We start from the raw sequence: 24,944 nt of genomic DNA on the forward strand, positions 1-24,944 counted from the left end.
CTTTTATGGATTTGATGAATAAAGTATGTAGGTTGTTTATGGAAAAATTGATGTCGTACTTGCTTATTCTAGAAGTCAATATGAGAAGTTGCAAGTAAAGTTTTCAAATGAAAATTTTGGCTAAAAGAGATATAATTCTTTGGACGGATCATTAGTGGTGAAGGTGTTAAGGTCGATCCTACAAGTATTGAAGCAATGATGTAGTTGAAACCTCCACAAAACCCTATAAGATCCATATTTTTATATAGTTAGCATGGTATTACCAACAATCTATTGGGAACTTTACTAGTATATATAGCAACATCATTGCCTAAGTTGACAAGAGAAGACTACAAATATTTTAATAGTAGGAGGCACAATAAATGGCCTTTCAACACCTTAAACAAGCCTTGTGTGGGGATCAGATGTTGGTACTATGACAAGTCGGGATGATTTTGTTGTTCATATCAACACTTCACGAGTAGATCTCAAATGTGTTTTATTGCAATTATTGAAAGACTAAGACTACGAGATAAAGTTGAGAACAGTTGCTAAATAATGCACATTGTACTCCTTATACGATACACCCTAGCAAAACCAAAGAGGTATAAAACTCTTAAATCATTGTATTAGTGGGCAATAATGAGAATGGATGTGGGATGATACGTTGAGGGATATGTGACATGTTTGCAAGTAAACTTGAATCACCAAAAACCACACGAAAAAATTCCACTCGTTGTCGATTCTAAAGAAAAAATTATACAAGATTACTATATGGAATTCAAAACTAAGTTGCATCGAACAACAAACAATTATAATTCAATTTGATTTGTGGTAGATAGACTGACAGAGTTTTCTCAATTTATACCTATTTGTGAGAGTTATTCGACAAAAAAGTTAGTAGATTTGTACATTAAGAAAGTAGTTAGATGTTATGGAACACTAATATGTATCATTTATGATAGAGACAATCTATTTACTTCTCGCTTTTGGCGAAGCTTCCAGGAGGAGAAAATAGGCTCCAAGATACTTATGAGTATCGCTATCACCCGAAGACGAATAGACAAAGTGAAAGAACAATCTAATCATTGGAAGATAGGCCTTATGTGTGTGTCTGCGTGTGTTATAGATTTTGTAAGTAGTTGTGACGATTAATTACTATTAGTGAAATGCACCTATAATAACAATTATCATTACAATATTCAAATACCACCCTAAGAGGCATTACATGGTGCACCATGTAGAAGCCATACTTGTTGGATTGAGCGGGAAAAAAGCCTTTTACGGGACCTGAAATTGCAGTGGAAACAAAAGTAAAGATTATAAAGATTCGTGAACACATGCATTCAAGTAGCTTAAGAAAGTCAAAAACAATATTTCAAAATACGCCAGAGGCCACTAAAATTCGGGTTTGGGGACATGGTGATGTTTAAAAGTTTTCCCATAAAATGGTATTATCCGTTTTGAAAAATATAGGCTAATTTAAGTCCTAAAATGTGACGAATGAATGTGGATGCCGACACGTATCACCTTGAGTTACCGAGTGAACTACAAGGCATCCATAATACATTTCATGTATATTATTTGCAAAGTACATTGTCTAACAAAACATTAAATTGTTGTTAACCGAGATCAATGTGTTGGGTTATGAGCATTCTAACACTCCTAAGTGTACATGCAACACTAAATACCTTGGATCTAGGTTTTCTCTTCTAGACATGCAAATATGAACATCCAAGGTATTATCCTAATCTAGCATACAAAATTATCAATATAACAAGATAAAATACATACCTCTTTTGATGTAGAATGTCTTCATGAAGCTTGAGTGCCTAGTGCCCCAAGTGTGACACCTCAAATGGTTCACACAACACCAAATACACTTGGAATAACTTGAGAGAAATCTACACTTCATGAAATCGGCTAGCCCTCTCTAGATCACACTAGTGGCGATTTTGCAAAGAATAAGATCTTTATATAGTGTTACAATTAGGGTAAACCCTAATTGTCATGACTTTCCATTTCCTTGGATCCATGGGTTCAAATACACCATGGAGCATCCATGGACCATCCTATGGTTTTTAGCCCAACTTGATTATCCATGGAGCATTAGCCCACTATACAAGTATGGATGATTTACACAATCAACCCATATATTTAATTAGTCTTCTTTTGATCACTTAATTAATCCTAGATTAATTCTTGATCAATACTAGTTAAATAATCTCATTATTCTTATTACTAATATACTAGAACTTATGATATATTAATAACCATAAGTGTCTTATTTCTCTCATTATAGTTTATCCAAGTGCATGATGTCATGCAACCCAAATGGACCATGCCGGGTCGGGTCAAGTATTACCAATTATAGTTATGGACTTAGACATTAATCCAACAGTCTCCCACTTGGATAAGTCTAAAACTATTATTGCGTATGACTTCAGGAACCAACTGGCAATCGTAGCTCTCAAAAGCTTCTGTCGAACTCTGACCTTGTCGATAAACTCTGACCTTTGTCAATGACTTGTCCATTAGATAAGTGATCATATATTCCTCCATTCTAGATATCATATGGACTGAGACATGGATTATAATCATTCTCTCTGTCCATTTGTTGTTTCCCGATTTCCGATTTATGACGACTGACTAATTGAACAAATCAAATCAGTACTGGCCCGGCCGAGCACTTCCATTTGTCATCATCAAATCATCGAGGGGCCCACAGATATCGCTTTTATCCCGAAGGTAAAAGGAATGGATAAACTTCGACTCATATGGCTTGTTCTACTACTTGTTGAATCATACACAAAGGCACGTTTTATAGCACTGAGTTACCAAATGCGGTTTCGTGCAATCAATGTACAACCAACTCATAGTAACAACTCATATCTCTAGGTTTGAAGAATATAAGATATTATCGTCTCATGATCACTCGTGATAAAATCCATGATCACTCGTGATAGAATCCAATACTCAGAACTTATGAGCACTCATGAGTGTTGTAGCCCTTTGTCCAACACCTTAGACCTCTACAAGCCAACCCATGACAGTCTTAATTCATATCTACTTCCAACATATGACCGACTGTGGATGGTTTGAATAACTTAGTCATTCCGGAAGAATAACCTAGTTTATTCGGGAAGTCAAAACATGCAAAGTGAAACACAATAATAATTGAATCCAATATGGTATCAAAACCTATGAACATAAATAAAACACCTTTTATTTATCACCATATGATTACACATTATTCATTGTATACTGTTTCAGCTATCAACTTTATTCTTGAATTTAAAACAATAGTTGTCCCATGCTCCAAGCATGTACACTATGTTTTCTAAACACTAGTCATGCCATACACCAAGTATGCATACTATGTTTGTCTATGATCTTTACTTTGTGAACTAGATCAATTGAACATAACTTCAATGATTCTCTTTTCACACTCCCAAATCCTTACTTAAATACAAGAATTCCAAATTCATGTCATTTACTGAAATCTGTTAGATTCTAAACTTATATGCATTGATCCTATTGTAACGATTATGCATAAATTCACAAAGACTTGACAACAATCATTACAGAGTATTCCAAAGGAGATCAATTCCTTGGAAACATCCTTCTTGCATTAAGTTTCCTTAATCTTACACAGATTGAAATTTCTGACTTTGAAACATTTCCAGATTCCATTTTGACTATCACTTCTGAACAAGAGTTGCCTCCTTACAGATTATGTCAATATGGTCCTTCCAGAATTATCACTATACTTCCAACTGTCCTTGAGCAACCAATCTTTGGTAAACCTTAGATTTTCCTCGACAATTGTTTAATCCTTTTAGTCATATCTAATTCTAAACCTTTTCCCTTCTTAATGCCCCAGGCATTTGGAAACTTTTAGAAAGGATGAATATAGCACATGTAATCGATCCTATATCCGAAGCATATGGGACACGATTCATGATGTCTCACATAAAGACTAAACCAGTCTTTTGCTATAACATTTCCATTTCTATTTGCCAAGTTCTCATAATTCAGATTATGAAAAGGGATACCGTAATCATAATCGAATTTAAGAACGCAAATAATGGACCCATATACAGAATTTCCTTATGTTGAGCCATTCCAACATGAAATTCATATATATTTCCTTGACTAAATGACTAAAGCCTCACGATCTAAGCTTATAGATTTGAGATGAAGTATAATTTCCTCTCCCTTAATTATAGCAAAACAACTTTTTCCTAATTGAAACCTTTTATTTTCAATAATTAACATTGCTAACTTGCAATCTTTATCATAATTATCATGCTCCCACTAACATGATGATTATTAGCATAACACTTATGCTCCCACTAGCTTTGACATGTACTCAGAAATCAGCTAGACTTCTAGAAATCAATACTTTATTGACTTTCTTACCAAAGTTCTGATTTTTGATACTGGATTGTTTTGATAGAACTTTATCAAAATCATACACCTTCCTTTAGATAGTACACTCGTGTGTCTACACAATTATGAAGAGGGATGTCGTAATCATAATGGTTAGACCTTTTTGCCACTTCTCACAAGTCCAGGTTAGTGTGCCGGTAAACCACACACGCTCCACTAACGACTTTGAGAATGCAAATATCACAATTGCTATCTATCTAAAATCTACTTAGTGAAAGTGTTTCCTCACCATCATTTTCATGAATCGGAGAGAAACCTTATGACACTTAGATTTAATGGTGTATGTGTTCTTATCCATGTGAATTGTCAAAACCATAGTCTCAAGACAAGGATAATGACAAATCCGAACTCATATGCACTGAACTCAATCTTAACTTCTTGCTACCTGGCAGCTCAAGGGCCTGCCATTGCTTCCAAGTTGTTGTGCAACACATTGAGAAATCTAAGAACTCATATGAAAAACCAACTTTAACTGGAATGGCACAGAATATGTCAACACGATAGGTTATAAACCTCAAGTCATGTGCTAGTGAAGAACTTCAGGTTCTATTCTTGATTAGTTCTTGAGACTTTCAAGACCTTTAAGACTCCCACTTTCCTCTTGACCTATAAGACTCCCTTGTCAAACATCCAAGAGATAGTGTGGATTCTAACCAAGACAAACACTTCACACAATTGGCCTAAGTTGGTCTTTGTTTTATCCAAAACATCACAACTTACCAATTTCAAATGTACAAGAGTAGAAAACTTTTACTCTTACATTTGACAAGTGTTTTAAACCTTCTTTGAGACATGTCACTCAAGTTACAATCTTGGAGTATGACTCTAAGACTTGTATTGGAACGAAGTATGACTCATCTTCTTGATTTAACCACTTCAACAATTCAAGTTCCTCTTCTTAGTCATAAGAATGCACTAAGATTTTCCTTAGAGAACTAATTTTGATATGGTTTCTTAATCATTAAGATGATCACAAAGCTGATACTAAAGTACTCTCCCATCTTTTCAGATTTGAGAAACTTTTATCCTTCTGCCTAATTTGATTCTTCTTATTCGCTCTGCCTTACATTGGAACCTTTTTCCAATGTCTCAGAATTACACTTAAGCTTGTAAGTATAACCATATTTACTGAACTTTAGTAAATTATGACGAATAATCTTATTGATCTTTTGTGGTGGACTTGACCAGTGCACAAGAATGTGTACTTGATCCCTTAGTCCTTTACTTGACTCACACATCCATGTGAACAAGTAATTAGTCTTAATTTTCCAATACTTGAAAGTTCTCATTCATCATGCTATACAGCTTGCATGATTCCAAGTTCCGGTCTAATTGAGACTTGGGTGATGAGAATCTTTCCTTATTTGGTAAATTTAGACATTACCACAAATGAAAGAATCAATTTCATATTTCCACTCTTGCTCTTAATATAATCATATAAGCAACAATTTTTCCTCAAATGCCATTGTAAGGATATTTTAAAATAACTAAAATCAAAAATTTTATTTTATTTTAAAACTATGCAGAAAAACTTATCCTTACAATCCATATGAAAACTTGTTGTTATCTATTCCTAAGCAATATCTCATAACTCCTAAGAAGTAGCTCAAGAATCCGATCTTCAAACTACGCGATAGAAATCCATCTATGCGATCAGATTCAGCATATTCTTTCTTTAAGTTCCTTCACTTTTCTTTGATTCTTAAAACATCACCATGTGACCCAGTCACATCATGTATCAAGAATCTCAGAATAGAAACTTAACAGAGTTAGATAGTGGACTTTACTGAAGTAGAGTCAAACTTATTGACTTTAACATCCTTAGGTAAATCTGGCAGCTTCGCAACTAATGACCCTTCCTTTGGCAATATAAACATATGGACCCTTTGATAATGGTACACGGGACTATTACAGACTTAGCCTTTTCTCTTTACCATTTGGTCAACCTAGTTGACTATGGTCAATTCCTTTCCTTGGGAAGAGAATGCTTTTTCTGTATTTCCAGTGTCACCATTGTCAATGTCCATAAAGTTTCAGGAAGTTGATCTTAGCAAATAGATAAGATCATTAAGGGTCTTGTCATAGTCTGTTTCATAGGTGTTCCAAAAGAACTCACTATGTGACTTAGAAAGTAGTTGAACCAACCACTTGGGTTGTGGTGACTTGGTAAGGCATGTGGAAGATATGGTGGATAACCTATTGACCCATGTTCAAATCCTGGCACCACTCAGCCCTTGTGGCCATGGAGGTTCGCCTGCAGTGACTCCAGGGCATGAGGCAAAGCTTTATGTTTGCAGCGGGGGATTAGTCGGTGCGCGAAAGCTGGCCCGGAAACCCTCGTTAGGGAAGTTCCTTTTCTAAAAAAAAAAAGTAGTTGAACCACCAACTTCCTCAAGACTTTGACACCCTTCTCTCCCGACTTGTCAATATGTGACTACATCTCCAAGATGTGACCATACCTAGACCTTTACTTGCCAATAGGGCTCGAGTAACCTTAAACTTTTCAAGAACTTGTGGGGTAGGGAAAATAATTGGAGGAGGTGAAAGAAGTATGATTTCCATGGAACATCATCTTCATTTAGGAAAGCTTGTTTCAAGAGATTTGGGAAGATCATAAATGTCTAAACCATACATGTTTTGGGAGATATTCAAGATAGTTGATCTTAAAGTCCTTAATATGACACCCAATATGAAATATTAAGGCTAGGACCCAACAAACTATTTTATAACTTAGAAGAGGTATGCCGTAATCCAAGCTATAAAACAATTTGAAGGTAGGTGAATGACGATTCACCAATTTCCACCAAGATAAACGAAATGTATTATTAGGTTTTAATTGGTTTTTGAAACTCCTAGATCTTTTGAGATTCATTGAACTGTTCAATGGCATGTTTCAATCTCGAGTGTGCCCTTCAGGTTTTGTGACTGGGATGCCAAGGATCACAAAACAAGGTGTGAAGTAACCATGCAAATTACTTGGTACCCTTAAGTGTTTACCCCTCAATCGATGTGCCAGTTAACCACACACGCTCCATCGATACTATGATAAACATTAAGTTACCCTTTGCCTACCTTGTTAGATACGAGTTAGTGTGCCAGTTAACCACACACGCTCCACTAACCGACTTAAAACAAAGTGCAAAGTGTAATTTCATGGATTAGCACCTTATTCACATTTTCCTAAGTAACTAAGATTGGGTATTTATAAGAGTTTAGTTACTTAGTATTTACCATTAATACTTTTAATGAAGGGAGAATTATAGTCCTGTCAAACCCGTTCGGCTAACGACCCTCCACCAGTCAAGCAAGTGGTGGGTGAGAGTGGACACCCATTAAGTTGTCATTTTATAGGCAACAACCTTATACCCACCTTATAGACCGGCTTCGTGAATGAGGCGTACTAGCGGTAAGACTGACTTTACTCTTATACATACATATATATATATATATATATATATATATATATATATATATATATATATATTATTAACTTATAATATTATAAAGTATAAGGGTTGAATTTTAACTTTTAAAATTCTAAGGGCTAACTTGGAATTAAAGTATTCATAAGAGAAAACTTTACAAATTCCAAAACTTGAGGGCAAGTTTTGAAACTATTCAAAACTAATTAATTCCATAACTTATGTGTTTAAAGTAGTTTTAATCCAAAAAACTCTTCATGTTCCATAACTTGAGGACAAGTTATGGAAGACTTTAAACTAATAAAAGAATTAACTTTTCTTTATTTTATAACTTATGGAATTAATTAAGGTTACACCTTTTTTTATTTATTATTTAATGAAGAGACTCTTGGTCCTCCATAACTTGAGGACAAATTATGGAGTCATAACTCCAATTAATTAGAACTAGACTCTTCATTTTGTAACCTTTGTCAACTTTTATGAGTTTTATGAAACTTAAATGTGACTTTTCATATAACTTGAGGACAAGTTACAAAAACACATTTTAGAATCAACTCTTAGATTAATTTGGATTGAAAACAACTATTTCACTCAACTTTTCTATTAATCTAAGCAACTCATAAGAACAAGATAATTCAAATCAAACTTTTTCATGTAATTAGTCTAACCTTTAAACTAATACAAAACATGAATCTATTGACAATTATCTTTGAAATTGGATTAGCATGAACATTACCACATCAAAAACATGTTTATAAGTTCAAAAACATCTTAGGGTAATGTTCCTAGTCCAATTCCAGCCAAAAAAGTCGAATTTATGCTGTCTGGGGGTCCAACTCGTCGAGTGCACTAACCAACTCGGCGAGTTGGATGCTTTTTGCCTTGGACTCATCGAGTCCCTTCATGGACTCGGCGAGTCTGCTGGGCAGACAGCATCAAAACTCGTTTTTTCAGCTCCATTTGCAAGTATAACAAGAAAACAAGCCTAGGCTCTGATACCACTGTTGGGTTATGAGCATTCTAACACTCCTAAGTATACATGCAACCCTAAATACCTTGGATCTATGTTTTCTCTTCTAGACATGCAAATATGAACGTCCAAGGTATTATCCTAATCTAGCATACAAAATTATCAATATAACAAGATAGAATACATACCTCTTTTGATGTAGAATGACTTCATGAAGCTTGAGTGCCTAGTGCCCCAAGTGTGACACCTCAAATGGTTCACACAACACCAAATACACTTGGAATAACTTGAGAGAAATCTACACTTCATGAAATCGGCTAGCCCTCTCTAGATCACACTAGTGGCCGATTTTGCAAAGAATAAGATCTTTATATAGTGTTACAATTAGGGTAAACCCTAATTGTCATGACTTTCCATTTCCTTGGATCCATGGGTTCAAATACACCATGGAGCATCCATGGACCATCCTATAGTTTTTAGCCCAACTTGATTATCCATGGAGCATTAGCCCACTATACAAGTATGGATGATTTACACAATCAACCCATATATTTAATTAGTCTTCTTTTGATCACTTAATTAATCCTAGATTAATTCTTGAACAATACTAATTAAATAATCTCATTATTCTTATTATTAATATACTAGAACTTATAATATACTAATAACCATAAGTGTCTTATTTCTCTCATTATAGTCTATCCAAGTGCATGATCCCATGCAACCCAAATGGACCATGCCGGGTCGGGTCAAGTATTACCAATTATAGTTATGGACTTAGACATTAATCCAACACAATGTGGATGAGCAATTAAGATACAAAGAACAATCATAGATATGATGTTTTAGTTGTCTAAAAGTAAAGAATATGCAAAATGAAATTAAAAGCGAAAAATTACATTTTTGTAGATCTTAAATAGCCATATGTTTCAATGTTTGATATTTGGTTTATTGCTTGAGTGGTTTGATGCCTTGACATTTGGTTTCTTGCTTAGAGTGGTTCGATGCCTTTAATTCACGGGCAATGTATTGAAAGCCTCATTTAAAAGGAAGAAAAGAAGGAAACCGATGTTAGTCTTTAGTTTACTCGTTTGTTTAGATTATTTGGAAAGCTTAAAACTGATTGGTTCAACAGAAAGAGGTGCACTTTGCATATGCTACTGAGCCCATAGTAGTTTACCAGATAAATTAAAAAGTCGACATTCCTAGCCCACCAAGAGAAACCGATGGACGCTCCATTAAATATGGAAGATGATATTCAACGGTTGTGAAAACTGAATGAAGCATAAATCGTCTTTCAACTTTAATTATTGGTTTAATCGGTGTATTTCTCATTTTTAATGTTTATATCTTGTAACGTTTGTAGCTTATATTTTCATTTTTAATGTTTGTAGCTTATATTTTTACTCTGAGTTCTTGATGCTAGTCCTGTTTTAATACATCCACTCTTCATTTATTTTTTAAATCATATGCATTGCTTTTATGACAAAAATCTTACCCTTAACTCTTATTCTTAAGGACTAAATATATGGTTTCCAAAGTCATAAGATAAAGTTGCAAATTTCCACATAATCCAAGGACTACTTTCATAATTTATTGTTGGTGGACTTGGTCAAACTCAAGTCAGTCAACTCCTCTAATCGCTAATCCAAGATCGCGGCCTCATAATTTTCAGAATTCACCGCCCAACCACTCATCAATGGCCTCCGATCATCACCAGCACCACCACCATCAACACCGTCCCAACCGCCTATCTCTCCCGCCGCGCACGGCCATCCCGATCACCTCATCCCGCCATTACCCTCCCTTCACTCCAACTCCTACCCCCTCCAAAAATCGCCACCGTCTACCTTCCTTCACCGCCACAAAAAACAAAAAAATCTCTCCGTCATCCCTCTTTCTCCTCCTCTTCTCCCTCCGTTCCCTCTACTCTCTCCTCCCGTTTCTCCAATCTTCACCATCTTCGTTCTCAATCTTCCCTTTCGCGTTCCTCGTCTCTCTCCTCTCATTCCTCCTCTCTCTTTCTTTCTCTCTCTTCAAACAGAAATCCATTTTTACGTTTCATCAGTCGATCACCAAATCCCAACAACGAATACTCTTCGCTAAATCGATTCTGCTCGCGATCGTCTTCCTCATCCGTTTCCAAGCGCTTCGTTACTGCGGTACCGCTGCTATGATCCTCGCGGAAACGTCCGGTTACGTCGCTTCTCATTTCGTCACCGGACAAAATCGCAGTTTCACTCATCTAGATCGGGTTGGTTCCAATAAGGTTCGTGGATTTTTCGCGTTGTTCATCGGATTATTATTATTATCCATCAGTTGGGATCGAATTGAATGTTTCCCTTTCTCTTTTGTCAACCTCGGTAAACTAGGGTTTTCCTCTTTTCTTATTGCCAATAGAGAGAAATGCGTTAGGGTTTGGCCAATGCTGCTTCCCTTTCTTTCAGGGTTTTTGAGTGGGTACGAACAAGGGTCTATAAATTGGGGAACAATCAGGGAATTGGGTCGGAAAGAGGTTCGACTGATTTCATTGCTCTACACTACTGCTATCCTCTTTGTCCCTGCTGCCATTAGTATGCTGGTCTTCGAAGCAGAGGGAGACAGTGTTTCCATTCGCACCCTTGGGTGGCCATTAACAAACACAGTAGTTTTCGGAGTGCTTTTGAGTGAGAATTACACCGATGAGAAGCTAATAACCTTCAAAGATTTCCGAAAAGAGTTTCTTGTCACATTCGTATGCACCATTATCCTTGAGTTGCTTTATTACCCTGAACTTTCCCTTTGGGGGTTACTAATCTGTGGTATACTTCTTGGAATTGGTGTGATGGAATTAGATCCTGCTCGTTTAATCTCTCTGGAATTAGGGTTAGAATCATCAGATTCATTTCTAGTTTCAGTCACAAAGTCAATTCGTCACATTATGAGTGAAAGAAAATCAAGAAAGATTGCTCTTTTTCTCTTGATCAATTCTGGTTATATGGTGGTGGAATTTGTTGCAGGTTTTATGAGCAATAGTCTTGGGTTGATATCTGATGCATGTCACATGCTGTTTGATTGTGCTGCACTTGCTATTGGTCTTTATGCATCTTATATTGCTCGATTACCTGCAAACAATCAGTATAATTTTGGTCGTGGGAGATTTGAGGTTTTATCAGGTTATATGAATGCTGTGTTTCTTGTTTTGGTTGGAGCTTTGATTGTTTTGGAATCATTAGAAAGAATCTTGGAGCCTCAGGAGATTTCTACTTCAAGTTTGTTGATGGTTTCAATTGGAGGTCTTGCTGTTAATGTTGTGGGGTTGATCTTTTTTCATGATGAACATCATCATGCCCATGGTGGAGGTGCATCATGTTCCCATTCCCATTCCCATTCCCATTCCCACTCTCATCATCACGATCATGCCCATGTTGGACATGATCATGAAACAGATGGTAAACATCTAGAAGATCACAAACATAAACATGATCACCATCACCATGAACCCCATCATGATCATGATCATCACCATGATCATCATCATGAACACCATGATCATGATCATCATGAACACCATGATCATGATCATGTTGTCAAAGAGGATAAACAGAAGCAACATCATCATCATCATCATATTGATCACAACATGGAGGGAATATTTTTGCATGTTCTTGCAGACACATTAGGAAGTGTTGGGGTTGTAATTTCAACTCTTCTGATTCAATACAAAGGGTGGCTTATTGCTGATCCTGCTTGTTCTATCTTTATATCAATATTAATCGTGTCTTCTGTGATACCATTGTTAAGAAACTCGACAGAAGTTTTGTTGCAAAGGGTTCCTAGATCTCATGAGAACGAGCTAAAAACAGCTATAACTAGTGTTATGAAGATAAAGGGTATATCTGGAATTCAGAATTTTCATGTATGGAGTCTTGCAAATAACGATGTTGTTGGGACTCTTAATGTGTATATTTCTGAGGGAATTGATCAGGTTTCTATGAAGGAACAAGTTTTGGATATATTACATGATGCAGGGATCAAGGACTTGACTTTACAGGTTGAATATGTGAGTAGTTAGATTGAAAGATTCTTGCTTTCAAGAATCTTGAAAGGGCTCCAAGATTTGATCATAGAAGGAAAAGATGATGACTTTCTTGTTGGGTTTTTCAAGGTTGACCCATGGTGGTGGTGGTGGTGGTGGTTATTGGCGGCTGAAAACTGAAATTGTATATTGATAAAGAGTTTGCCTACACGTTTATCAAACAAGTGAGATTGTAATCGGATAGGATATAATCAAGATTATGGTGAAATTAGAGGTGCATGATTTGGTTAGTTTATGTATACAATGAATTGACAATTGGTGATTTTATGCAACATCAATTGAATGAAAGTAGAAGTTTTAATAGAAATAGCAACTTTTTACATACTTTCTAGTTTTTACACATGTTACATATGGGTTTCTGTGGATAGTTTTTTGCTTGAACTTCCAACATTCTCATATCATTTGCAAAAACCATCATTCTAAAAAAAGTAGTCGTTTCAAGGATTTCAAAGTCTCTTCTTAGCCTATTAAGATGTGCTCTCTAAACTCGATTATTTCCTTTATATCTCACCTTTATTGAATCCCACAACTGATTTATAGTCTTCTTTTTTGCTACTATTTAACGATTGTGCCAAATCTACACATACCATAATGTGTGTGATTCATGGGGTGTAAAATGTACACACAATGACACTTATCATGAATTTTCTATCTAACATCACATTTGCTAGACCATCAAATGTGAATCATGGTGCCATAACCATACTATCCGAAACACTCCTCATGTGTGGTTTTAAAACAATTTATAAAACCAAGTGGTTTTAGTTCTAAATAATTTAATTGTTGAAAATACATAATTAAGGCCCCAAAGTCCAAAAATATAAGTACTCTTTTCAAAATACAAGATATCATCGGTTAATCTAAACCCATAGTTAAAAAATGTAACCACTACAACAACATGGCCTTCTAAATATCATTCATATCCTCAATCTCTCTTCTTCCAATCATCTAGGCATATATCAAAATACAATTGTTAAGCTTGAAAATCCTAATGAACATATTTGTGGTTGGATCTTTAAGAGTTTTAGATAATGTAGATTATTTGAACTCAAAGTCAAACCTCCAAAAGTAGTTTGTAAAACCGAAGATACTATTTAGAATTTTGGGGTAATAAAGGCACTTGAATATCCTGAGAATTGTGATTTCACTATCAAATCAAAGTATTTGGGTGGTACTCCCTAATCTTTGATTGGATAAGACTTATAAGAGATTAGGAACAGAGAATCGGATGTATGAATTTCTTTAGTACAAAAAAACTGACCACAATTGGTTAAATACCTCATTTGTCTAAACACTGTCATAAAACAGTTTGGCAACAGTAAAAAGCCGTCATAAATCCGGGTTTTCTATAAGGATTAATACCAAGCCAAAAAACGGGTCAAATATTCTAAATTTGGATTTATGATACATTTTCAATACAACAATATAACCCAAATAAAAAACAGTCAGGGGCTCTGCCCCTTTGGGCCCCGGCAGGGGAGGTCTAGCCCCTTGGACCCTGCTCCTAGGGGCACTGCCCCCGGAACCCTGTTCGTTCAGGGGCTTCACCCCTAAATGACAGTCTACTTTTAATCTTGAATAAACTTAAACAAGTGTGCACTCCACACTTTCCTTACTTGTTTAATATTCATCAAGATTGATTTTGGTCAACAAGTCAAACCATTACACTTAAATACAATTAGTGAAACAAATCACCAACATATACAATATCGTTAAGGAAAGTAGCTTAAACCAAAATAACATTGCTTAAAACCGTTAACATTCCACAAAAAAATAGATAAATAATTAAAGGATGCAATGAAAAATACTTCTAAATCCCAATCCAAGTCAACCTCAACAAACCAAATCTCTCAAGTGCTAGTTAACAAATGCCACCTTGTAAATTAGTTAACACATAACACAACTATTTAACCGTTGTCAATTCTGCAAACTAGATACCAGTAGACCATCATACTAGACCACATGTGGGGTTGCAAGTCCATATGTTCATGTGAGACTGTCACACCCCTAAACCGAAACGACGGAAACGTTCGGGGGCGGAGGACCTCATGTACAATATCAAAACAATGAATAATAATAATTAAAGCAAAAAACAACCATTGTATTAACAATATAGTATTTACATTGTATTCGAATCACAGCTGATTGACTCCAAAAGTAAATAGCAAAAAACAAAGTCTTGAAGTTACTATGCTCCAACTTCTTGGACCCTATGCGTGTACCCGTCTACTAGTTTCCTGAGAATACAAGTGGTTTTAAAAGTGTAACAACATTTAAGTTAGTGAGTTCATAAGTATTTTGTTTTAGAAAGTAAGTTCTTTGTTCTTTGAAAATATTCATGTGTTTCTCCAGAAAATTCTGTATTTTCTTATTAAGTAAATGACCATACTAGTTCCTTCTATGATTACCTAGTGTATACAAGCTATATATAATTCAGTTTGGATGGACAATCGAATGGGTGAATCTGCCCTAAGTCCACAACCAAACAAGGAACAGGAAATGAGGCGGAAGTCATGCGTTCCACTGTCTATCAGATCCTTATTATATATAGCCCTATCGTATCCGCTAGGTAATCGTAGAGTTAATATTAAAAGTCGTTTTAAACATGATGAGTGTGTTCCTTTAGAAAATCTTATATTTTCTTAGTAAAATGGAATGTATTTTTATGCTTAAAGAATGATATATGGCACTTTAAATTCGTATAAGTAAAACGACCAATAATAATTCCTACCATGATTACTTAGTGCATACAAATTATATATAAACAAAGATCGTACGGACAGTCAAATGTGTGGATCTGCCCTAAGCCCACAACCAAACAAGGAACAGGAAGTAAAGCAAAAATCAAACATTCCACTGCCTATCGGATCTTCATTATATATAACCCAAATGTATCCACTAAGTAATCACACTGAAAATTAAGTAATCATGTTTGTTTCCAGAAAGATAAATTTTAAACTGTTTGTTTGTAAAACAATGATGTTTATCCCGGAAAATCCTATATTTTCCACAATAGTGAGTTGTAGTATTTAATGTTCCAAGACCGAAAATACAAATATTTTACCATACTTATATTAATAACATGTAATTTTATCATTAAGTAAAACTAACTGAAGACGTGTTTGTTCTGTAAACTGGATGAAATGTTAGTACCCTATCATGATTACTTAGTACACACGAGTTGTATATAATCAAGATCGAATAGGAAGTCGATTGGATGATTCTGCCCCAAGCCCACAACCAAACAAGGAACAGGAAGTAAGGTGGAATCACACATTCCACTGTCTACCAGATATTCATTGTATATAACCCTGATGTGTGACATGACATCCCTATTTTTCACAGCCAAAAAAGACCGATTTTGTTTATGCTTTGTTTGAAAATCAGAGTAACATTTCAAATAAAAGTGTTGCGGAATTGTTCCCAAAATAAAATATTATAAAGATTTATCAAAGCATTTCCAAAGAAATGTATTTCATTAAAAACCTCGGGATGTCATGTTTGATACAGATCAAAAGCATAAATAGTACAATATAAGCCTTACTACATTTATTCATATCTACAGGCCTATATCCGTAATCTCTCATCCCCAACATCATATCTATGCTCGTACGCAACTACCTGTAATACAAGAAACTGAGTGGGTCAGGCTTGGGAGCCTGGTGAGCACATAGGGTTTTCAACCCACAATAATTAAGTTTATTAACTTTATCAAACCAAACAAGCCCGATTACCTGTTCCCGTTATCCTCACTTTACGTCCCTAAAACATCTAACACAAGGGACCTAGTTTGAGGACTTTCATCGGGTGACAACACATGCTTCGGGGGTTCCTCAACAATTCATGTCAAATAAGGCAACCATGTGGGGGATGGAGTACTGCTGGTGAGCACTGTAACAACGAGAATTTTCAAAACAAAATTTTCATTTCTTAAAAACATGTTTCCATCCAAAATAAGTCATAAAGATCCAATGTATCATATCATAATACAAATCATATAAATCCCAAGATCATAAATCCTCCGTCAGTGTGTACAGATCACGCCGGCACCTTCCCACGGTCCTCGCTAGTACCTGAAACACATATCACAACAACTGTAAGCATAATTGGTTAGTGAGTTTCCCCAAAATACAACTTACGCACGTACGCCCTTCCAGGCCCTGACCTTCCGGTCCATGTGTCTCAGGGGACTTCCATCCCGACTAGGTAAACCTTCCGGTCCTACCTACGTCAACCTTACGGTCCACATCACAACGCCTTCCGTCCCATAACATATTCGCCTTTCAGCCCATAATATAATGCCTTCCGGCCCATATCAAGCATATCATACATGGCACATATAACGAATAACTTATCACACATAACACATATATCTCATAGTATATCCAACCTTCTGGTCACACAGTCAAACCCTTCCGGGTACCGTATAGTGAGAAAACTCACCTTGTGGAAAGTCTAAGATCTCGTGTCCTCGCTATCACCGAATCCAAACGACGGCTCAGCCTCGCCTAAACATAAAAATATCGTTTATTACACAAAGACTTCCACCACTAAAACTTTACCCTTATCATCATTCCTCAGAGGGTAAAAGCCCATTTTACCCTTCCTTGACCTAAAGTCCTCATGTTGACCAAAACCCTAAAAGTCAACAAAAGTCAACCCTGAGAGTACGCGGGGCGTACTGCTTGATGTACGCGGGGCGTACATCGCCAACCCCCCTGGATCGGGGTCTCCACCCAGTACGCTGCGCGTACTGGAAGTTACGCCCAGCATAACCACCAGAATCAGCCACCCTCCATTTCTGGTCTTAATCGGTTAAGCCATTACTACAACTTCTAGATCCGACTCTTTTAGTGTGTCTAAACCCATAAAGTCGAGACCTTTAAGCCTTGGCATGGCTGTAAAGGCTCCAACATCACATAACAACCTTTTATTCAAACTCAAGGACCTAGATCTCATGCATGGTGCAATACCCACGTCCAAGATGCCATTTTTATGAGTCTACAACTCCAATAGATCAGAAATATGAAGTATCTAAGCTTATGGAGGCCATTTGCACAAAAGTCTCCACCTTTGGGACTTAAACCCTAGAAAATGACATCTTAAGCATATGACATGAACCAAGTGACAAGATCCAAACTTTTTACCTGAAAATGAAGCTTTAACCCTTGCAAAGCTCAGATCTACACTTGAGCACCACTTCTAGCCTCTCCAACAAGCTCTTCTTCTCCTTTGCAACCTTGGAATGGCACCACCAAGCTTAGAATACACACACAATGGCCAAAGAACGAAGGTACACTCTTTTTAGGGTTTCAATCTGAGGGATGGTGGCTGAGAAGTCCAGCCACACATTCCTTTTATAGCCCCTCCAAAGGAAATTAGGGTTTGGGTCTGAACGAGTTACGCCGGGCGTAACCTTGGGTACGCCCCGCGTACCTGAGGGGGAACGCGTCCAAATGAGGCGCGCGAGTACGCACAACGTACACCTTGTACGCCCAGCGTACTCGCCTACCATGAAAACCCTAAATCATCAACTTAACCAAGATACAAGGCCAAAAGAAGAATACTTGGATTTCGGGCTGTTAAAAGCACGCAATTCTAATAAACTCCTATAGGTTGTGAGCCTGCTAGCGTTCCACTAGACTGTCTAGAATAGCCTGTGGTCGTCATCTATACTCCGCTAGATGACTGGATCATAAATAAATCTATAACGAGGCCTCTTATTATTTTATTTGGTCACACAACAAGTATTACATCTACCTATGTTTTACCCAACACATTTTGTAGATATAAAATACATATACATTTTAAATCATTTAAATCATGTATAGAAAATCTTTCATCAGCATAGACAACAAGTATTCAGACAATATGTGAAACAAAGAAAATTAGAAAATTAAACTGAAAACTGCACATATATTACATTTAGGGATATAATTTATAGACAAGAATAAACATGGAAAGAACTCCTAATCTAGGCGGGCTAGCTATACAAATATTCACATTAAAAATAAAGATTCCCTTTGACAGATGTTTAGGGATAAATCATGATTCTGATTTGACTTTCCATTCCAACACTCCCCCTCAAGTTGGTGAATGTATATCCCGAATTCCCAACTTGGAAACGTTGCATTCGAAATCTGTTTTCAGCAATGCTTTAGTGAACATGTCAGCTTCCTGCTGCTTTGCTGGTACATAGTTGAGAGTGATGTTACCATTCTCTACTTCAGTCTTGATGAAATTTCTGTCTATTCGAACATGCTTCATTCTGTCGTGTTGAATAGGATTATGGATAATTGCAATTGTGGGTTTACTATCACTATTCAACTTCATTGGACCATCAACATCTATTTTAAGATCTTCAAGCAACCTTTTAATCCAGATTAGCTCACAAATCCCTTGAGATATTGCCCTATACTCTGCTTCAGCACTGCTTCTAGCTACCATAGTTTATTTCTTACTTCCAGGTAACTATGTTTCCCCATACTTTAGTACAATAACCTGTTGTTGACTTGGCATCAGTTGAGCCTCCCCAATCCGCATCAACAAACCCTTCAATGTTTCGCTGTTCATTTTTCTTAAAAAATATTCCCTTCCCAGGTGTGCCTTTCAAATACCGCAGAATTTGTTGAAAAACTTCATAGTGTCTTTTTGTGGGAGAATGCATATACTGGCTTACAACACTCACACTGTATTCAATATTAGGACATGTTAGAGATAGGTAAATTAACTTACCTACAAGTCGTTGGTACTGCTCTCGATCAACTGGAGGGTCATTATCGTTGATTTTAGATGTCCAGTTTCGCTCTTGAGGAGTGCTTGCTGGTTTGCATCCAAGTTTTCCTATTTCTTTCAAAAGATCGAGAACATATCTTCGTTGGGACACAAATATTCCTTGCTTGCTTCGAGCAATTTCCATTCCAAGGAAATATTGTAACTTTCCAAGGTTCTTAGACTTACACATGGAATGTAACCTTCTTTTCAAGTTCTCAATCTCGTGAATATCATCCCCAGTGATGATCATATCATCTACATACACAAGTAATATCGACTTCTTACCATCACTAGACTATTTTGTAAATAGGCTGTGCTCAGCTTGTCTTTGCATATACCCAAATTGTTTCATAACCGAGCTCAATTTATTGAACCATGCGCGTGGTGACTGCTTCAAACCATACAAGGATTTTTGCAATTTACACACCTAATCCATTCCCTTATTTTCTTCAAACCCTGGAGGAAGTTTCATGTATACGTCTTCTTCTAGTGTTCCATTGAGGAATGCATTCTTTATGTACAATTGGTGTAGTCCCTAATCTAGATTAGCAGCAAGAGAGAGAAGAAGTCGAATGGAGTTCACTTTTGCCATGGGGGAAAACGTCTCTTCATAATCAATCCCATAGGTCTGGGAGTACCCTTACGCAACTAGCCTTGCTTTGTGTCTTTCAATGTTTCCATCAGCACCAACTTTAATTGAAAAAATCCATTTGCACCCAATTATCTTTCTTCCTTCAGGTGTTTTGACAACCTCCCAAGTCTTATTTTCCTTAAGGGCATTAATTTCTTCCATGACAACTTTCTTCCACTTCGGATCAAGTAGGGCCTCATGGATACTTGTAGAAATCACTTCTTTATCCACTTGTGAGAGAAAGGCCTTGTATTTTGAAGACAACTTATTGTATGAAAGATGCCCTGAAATCAGGTATCTACAAGATTGAACCCCTTTTCGAATAGCAATAGGGATATCAAGATCATCAGGATCATGTGTTTGAGCTTCTTCCGGAGTAGGTGTTTCAGGAGATGATGATTGGCAATTACCATGTCGTGGCCTTCTGGAATATACTTTGAATGTGGGTTGTTGTGGTTCTTCCCCTTGACCAGGATCCTCAATGGTTGGTGGTGTTGAAGATAACACAGGGGATGTAGAAATACACTCCGACAATGACACAGGAAGGGAAATTGAGGGATCCCAATGGATTTCTTCACTAAGGTTTCCCCCTGAAGAGATGTAGTGGGATAAAAGCTTTGTGTTTCAAAAAAATGTGACATCACAAGTTACAAATATCCTTTTTGAAGATCGACAATAACACTTATAGGCTTTTTTTGTCACACCCTTAAACCGATGGCGGAAACGTTTCGGGGCGGAGGATGTCATGTAAAGTATCACAACCAATGTACATAGCAAGCATAGTAAACACAACCATTACATTACATAGGAATATTCACATTTGTTTGAAAGCAAAGTAATACATGTTTATATATACATCAGTATGAACAAAAGTATAGACGAGACTTCTATATGCACCGTCATCTCCAAAAGAAAGCGGGATACCTGTCTAACGTGAACCTGAGAATACAAGCAGTTTTAGAAATATCAACATAAAGCTGGTGAGTTCATAAGCAGTTTATTTTTGGTAAAAGAATGTGTTTCCTTTGGTTTTATGAAAAGTTGTTTCCCAAGAAAATCCCATATTTTCTTATAAAAGAAGTTTGTCGATTTCCATAAGATAAGAAAAACCCTGGTTATCACCAGTAAGATAAGAAAACCATAAGTTATGATCCCTAGATTACCCTCCAGTACGAAAGTAGGTAGTTTTATTATGTAAAACTATAGGTTAAGATCCCTGGAATACCCTCCAGTACGAAAGTAGGTAGTTTTATTACATAAATAAAACTATAGAAGAAAGAAATTCGTGACCAAAGTTATTTTGTTTAATACGTATTGTGAGTCGTATAACCATACTGATTTGACCTGTGACCTCCTAGACGTTCTTCAGGCGTCGATCGATTTCCAAAATTTGTCACCCTAGGCGTGCCCGCCTAACTGTAGCTAGCAGTTTAGGTGTGGGATTGTTAGTCCCAAATAGATATATCCACAAATTTCACGCTCTCCCTCCAGGAGACTCTGGTTATACTTCCGGAGAGGATTTACTGGTACCCCGAAGGGTATAACGAAGACAAGTCTCACAAGCTAGTATTAAATAATTCACGGGATAATTGGTCGTTATCGAGTTTCGAAATCGTTTGGAACAAAGTAGAGTATAAATAATTAAATACAAAGTAATTATTTAGCATGATACTCTAGATTAAACATGGATAAACTAAATCAGACATAGTTTATATATTGACATTGCATGAAATATGAATCCGTAAAACAAGTAATAAAGATCCCAAATTATTCCCATAATAATTTGAATGGTTTGATAAGTTCCCAAGTTGTTTTGAAAACTATGTAATTATATTCAGAAAACGTCCCTTATGCTCTGCATACTACAAAAGGGATAAAGTATCTAAAGTTTGTCAGAAAATAGTATAATTACATCAGTTTTTAAGTTACGAAAACCTTTATGATTTGCTTGTATTCCCCCCTGAAAACATGAAAAACTCGGAAAAAGTGTAGGGATATGAACTCACCAGACGAGGATGTGTCGGGTAGGACTCTAGGTGTCAATTTAGGGTTTGAACACACACGAGGGTCCTATGTAACATGAAGTGATACATAATTATATCTAATTAGACATTGAACCACTAATTAAGTAAGATAATACACTCTGATGCTCGAAAACACCTTGTCTTAAGTGTTGGAAGTGATACGGCTTGCATCTAAGGAGTGTATGGCTTAGTTAGGGAGTTTACTCTCCAAGAGTAAACCCTTAGGGAAGATTACGGCCCAAAGACCATATCCCCATGAGTTCACGGCCGTAAACTCATGGGTGGGATGTTTTTGGTTGCTCAAAGGTCTTATATCACTTGGGGAAATAAGCTAGGTTCAATTCTAGGGCATAAGAAGTGACTAAGGTTTCAAATGGACCATTTAGGGGAGTTCGCGGCTGTAAACTCATACTTGCCCCCTCATTTCATGCTTTGATGGTTCTAGGTTAAGCATACATGTTTCTAGTCCTTTATACAAGCCATGGAGGGAAGTTAGGGCACCATTTGACCTCCTTAAGGGAGTTTACGGCCAAGGGACCAATTCCTTGGGGGTTCACGGCTGTAATCTCATTAAGGTCTTGGTTTCTTTAATGTTTAAGGTCCCTAATTAGTTAGGGAGTTTACTCTTCAAGAGTAAACCCTTAGGGAAGATTACGGCCCAAAGACCATATCCCCATGAGTTTACGGCTGTAAACTCATGGGTGGGATGTTTTTGGTTGCTCAAAGGTGTAACACCGTAAAAATTTAAAACAATTTTTCGCATTTTCCAAACACATTTTTACAACTCATTCATTCATAAAATGTCATAGTATCATGTCTTTGTTTCACAAAACATCTCCCAAGATCAAAATACATAAAATCCCATGTGTGTGTACGAATCAAGCTGACGCCTTTCCGCGGTCATCAGTGGTACCTGAAACACATAACACGTAACACTGTAAGCATAAGCTTAGTGAGTTCCCCAAATACCACTCTAACATATATTAGCCACTCGAGGCTATAACTCTATTGACCCTCTGGTCAATGTGTCTCAGTGGGACCCTCCATCCCTAACTCTCTGTGGGCCCTCTGGCCCTAACTCTATGGACCCGAAGGTCCTAACTCTATGGACCTATTGGTCCTACTCTGTAAACTCTGAATCATGCATATCACATACAATAAATCACAATACATAAATAACATGCAAATACACTAGCACATAACTCTAAAATACACTGTCACATAACTCTGTTACCACACTAGGTAAAGTATAGTGAGAAGACTCACCTCAGGCGTCTCGGTAAATCTCTGACTCGGTAGAAATATTGCCTAGTCTCCGCCTATTCAAATAAAGTAAATACTCTTATAAATATAACTCTCGAAACTAGACTCAACCTGCCATTGGCACTCTTAGAAGGGTAAAAGACTATTTTACCCCCTCTTGACACAGGTACTCCATTGTTGACCAAACCCCTAAAGTCAATAAAAGTCAACGGTCACACTTTGACCCTACTCGCCGAGTGCACCCTGGTGACTCGGCGAGTTCACACATGTTCTCTAACATTTGTCCCGCTTGGCACGCCGAGTCCCTCCCTATGCTCGACGAGTCATACCAGGAATGAATCGTGGGGCCACCCCGACTCAACTCGCCGAGTCTCAAGAACAACTCGGCGAGTACCGCCTTGAACTCCAGTCCTCTAATCCCCTTCTGACTCACTGAGTCATTCCCTAACTCGGCAAGTCTACTCACTGAGCAATTTACGTGAAACCCTAACCCTACTCGCCGAGTCCCAAGAACAACTCGGCGAGTTCATGCCATGCACAAACTCTACTGGCCTCCTGAGGTCAGATCTGTTTCTCTAAACCATAGATCTGGCCTTCCCAAGCATGAATGTCATGTAAAGTCCGAAACTTGATGCTTGTATAGTAGCAACAAGGCATCAAAAGGAGATTTAGTCCCAAAAATGGCAACCTAAGTCCAATAACCCCAAACTGATCCATAAAGCTCTAAGGGTTAAGGTCTCTGGACCTCTTTGAGTCCAGATCCAAGGCACAAACTCGAAGAAGGACCATTTACTCCACATAATCACTCTCCAAAGGGGTTAGAAAACCCTAACTCTAATGATCAACACCAAAACTGAAGGAGGTTCGAACTATTACCTCAAAATGAAGTCTCTGAACTTTGGAACTGCTAGAATCGCACCTCCTCTTGCTCTTGGTCACCTTCTTCTTGCTAAACCAAAGGTACAAGGATCAAAAGTGACTTCTTCTTCCTCACAGCGATTTGGCTCACTTAGGGTTCTCTCAAGGGACTGGTAGCCGCAATGGGAGGCTATAAGTGCCCTTAAATAGGCTCCAAACCCGGGGGATTAGGGTTTCATTAAACAGCGTGGACTCGCCGAGTCCGGACGTGAACCCGAATGAACATCCGCGACCCTACTCGGCGAGTCTTGGCTCCAACTCGCCGAGTTCCTCCGCAAACTCCAAAATAATTAAATAAAATAATATACCTGGAAATCCGGATGTTACATAAGGTCTTATATCACTTGGGGAAATAAGCTAGGTTCAATTCTATGTCATAGGAAGTGACTAAGGTTTCAAATGGACCATTTAGGGGAGTTCACGGCTGTAAACA

The 24,944-nt window shown here is 37.2% G+C and overlaps 2 protein-coding genes across 2 annotated transcripts; one reads left to right on the forward strand and one right to left on the reverse strand.

The window, feature by feature from the left end:
- Positions 1-10,464: 10,464 nt before the first annotated feature.
- On the forward strand, positions 10,465-13,225 carry LOC111887256 (uncharacterized). The gene has a single exon (XM_023883416.3). It carries the CDS (start codon positions 10,523-10,525, stop codon positions 12,875-12,877), a length of 2,355 nt encoding a protein of 784 aa, XP_023739184.1. The 5' UTR covers positions 10,465-10,522; the 3' UTR covers positions 12,878-13,225.
- Positions 13,226-19,358: 6,133 nt separating this feature from the next.
- On the reverse strand, positions 19,359-19,925 carry LOC111887257 (uncharacterized mitochondrial protein AtMg00810-like). Its single transcript, XM_023883417.1, has one exon. The coding sequence runs from the start codon at positions 19,923-19,925 to the stop codon at positions 19,359-19,361; it is 567 nt and encodes a 188-aa protein (XP_023739185.1).
- Positions 19,926-24,944: the final 5,019 nt, after the last annotated feature.

Source organism: Lactuca sativa, chromosome 3 (assembly GCF_002870075.4).
Source record: "Lactuca sativa cultivar Salinas chromosome 3, Lsat_Salinas_v11, whole genome shotgun sequence".
In the NCBI taxonomy this organism is placed as follows: domain Eukaryota; kingdom Viridiplantae; phylum Streptophyta; class Magnoliopsida; order Asterales; family Asteraceae; genus Lactuca; species Lactuca sativa.

Coding starts and splice junctions, on each gene's coding strand:
- LOC111887256 (XM_023883416.3), top strand. CDS start 10,523: ATGGCCTCCGATCATCACCAGCACCACCACCATCAACACCGTCCCAAC.
- LOC111887257 (XM_023883417.1), bottom strand. CDS start 19,925: ATGATCATCACTGGGGATGATATTCACGAGATTGAGAACTTGAAAAGA.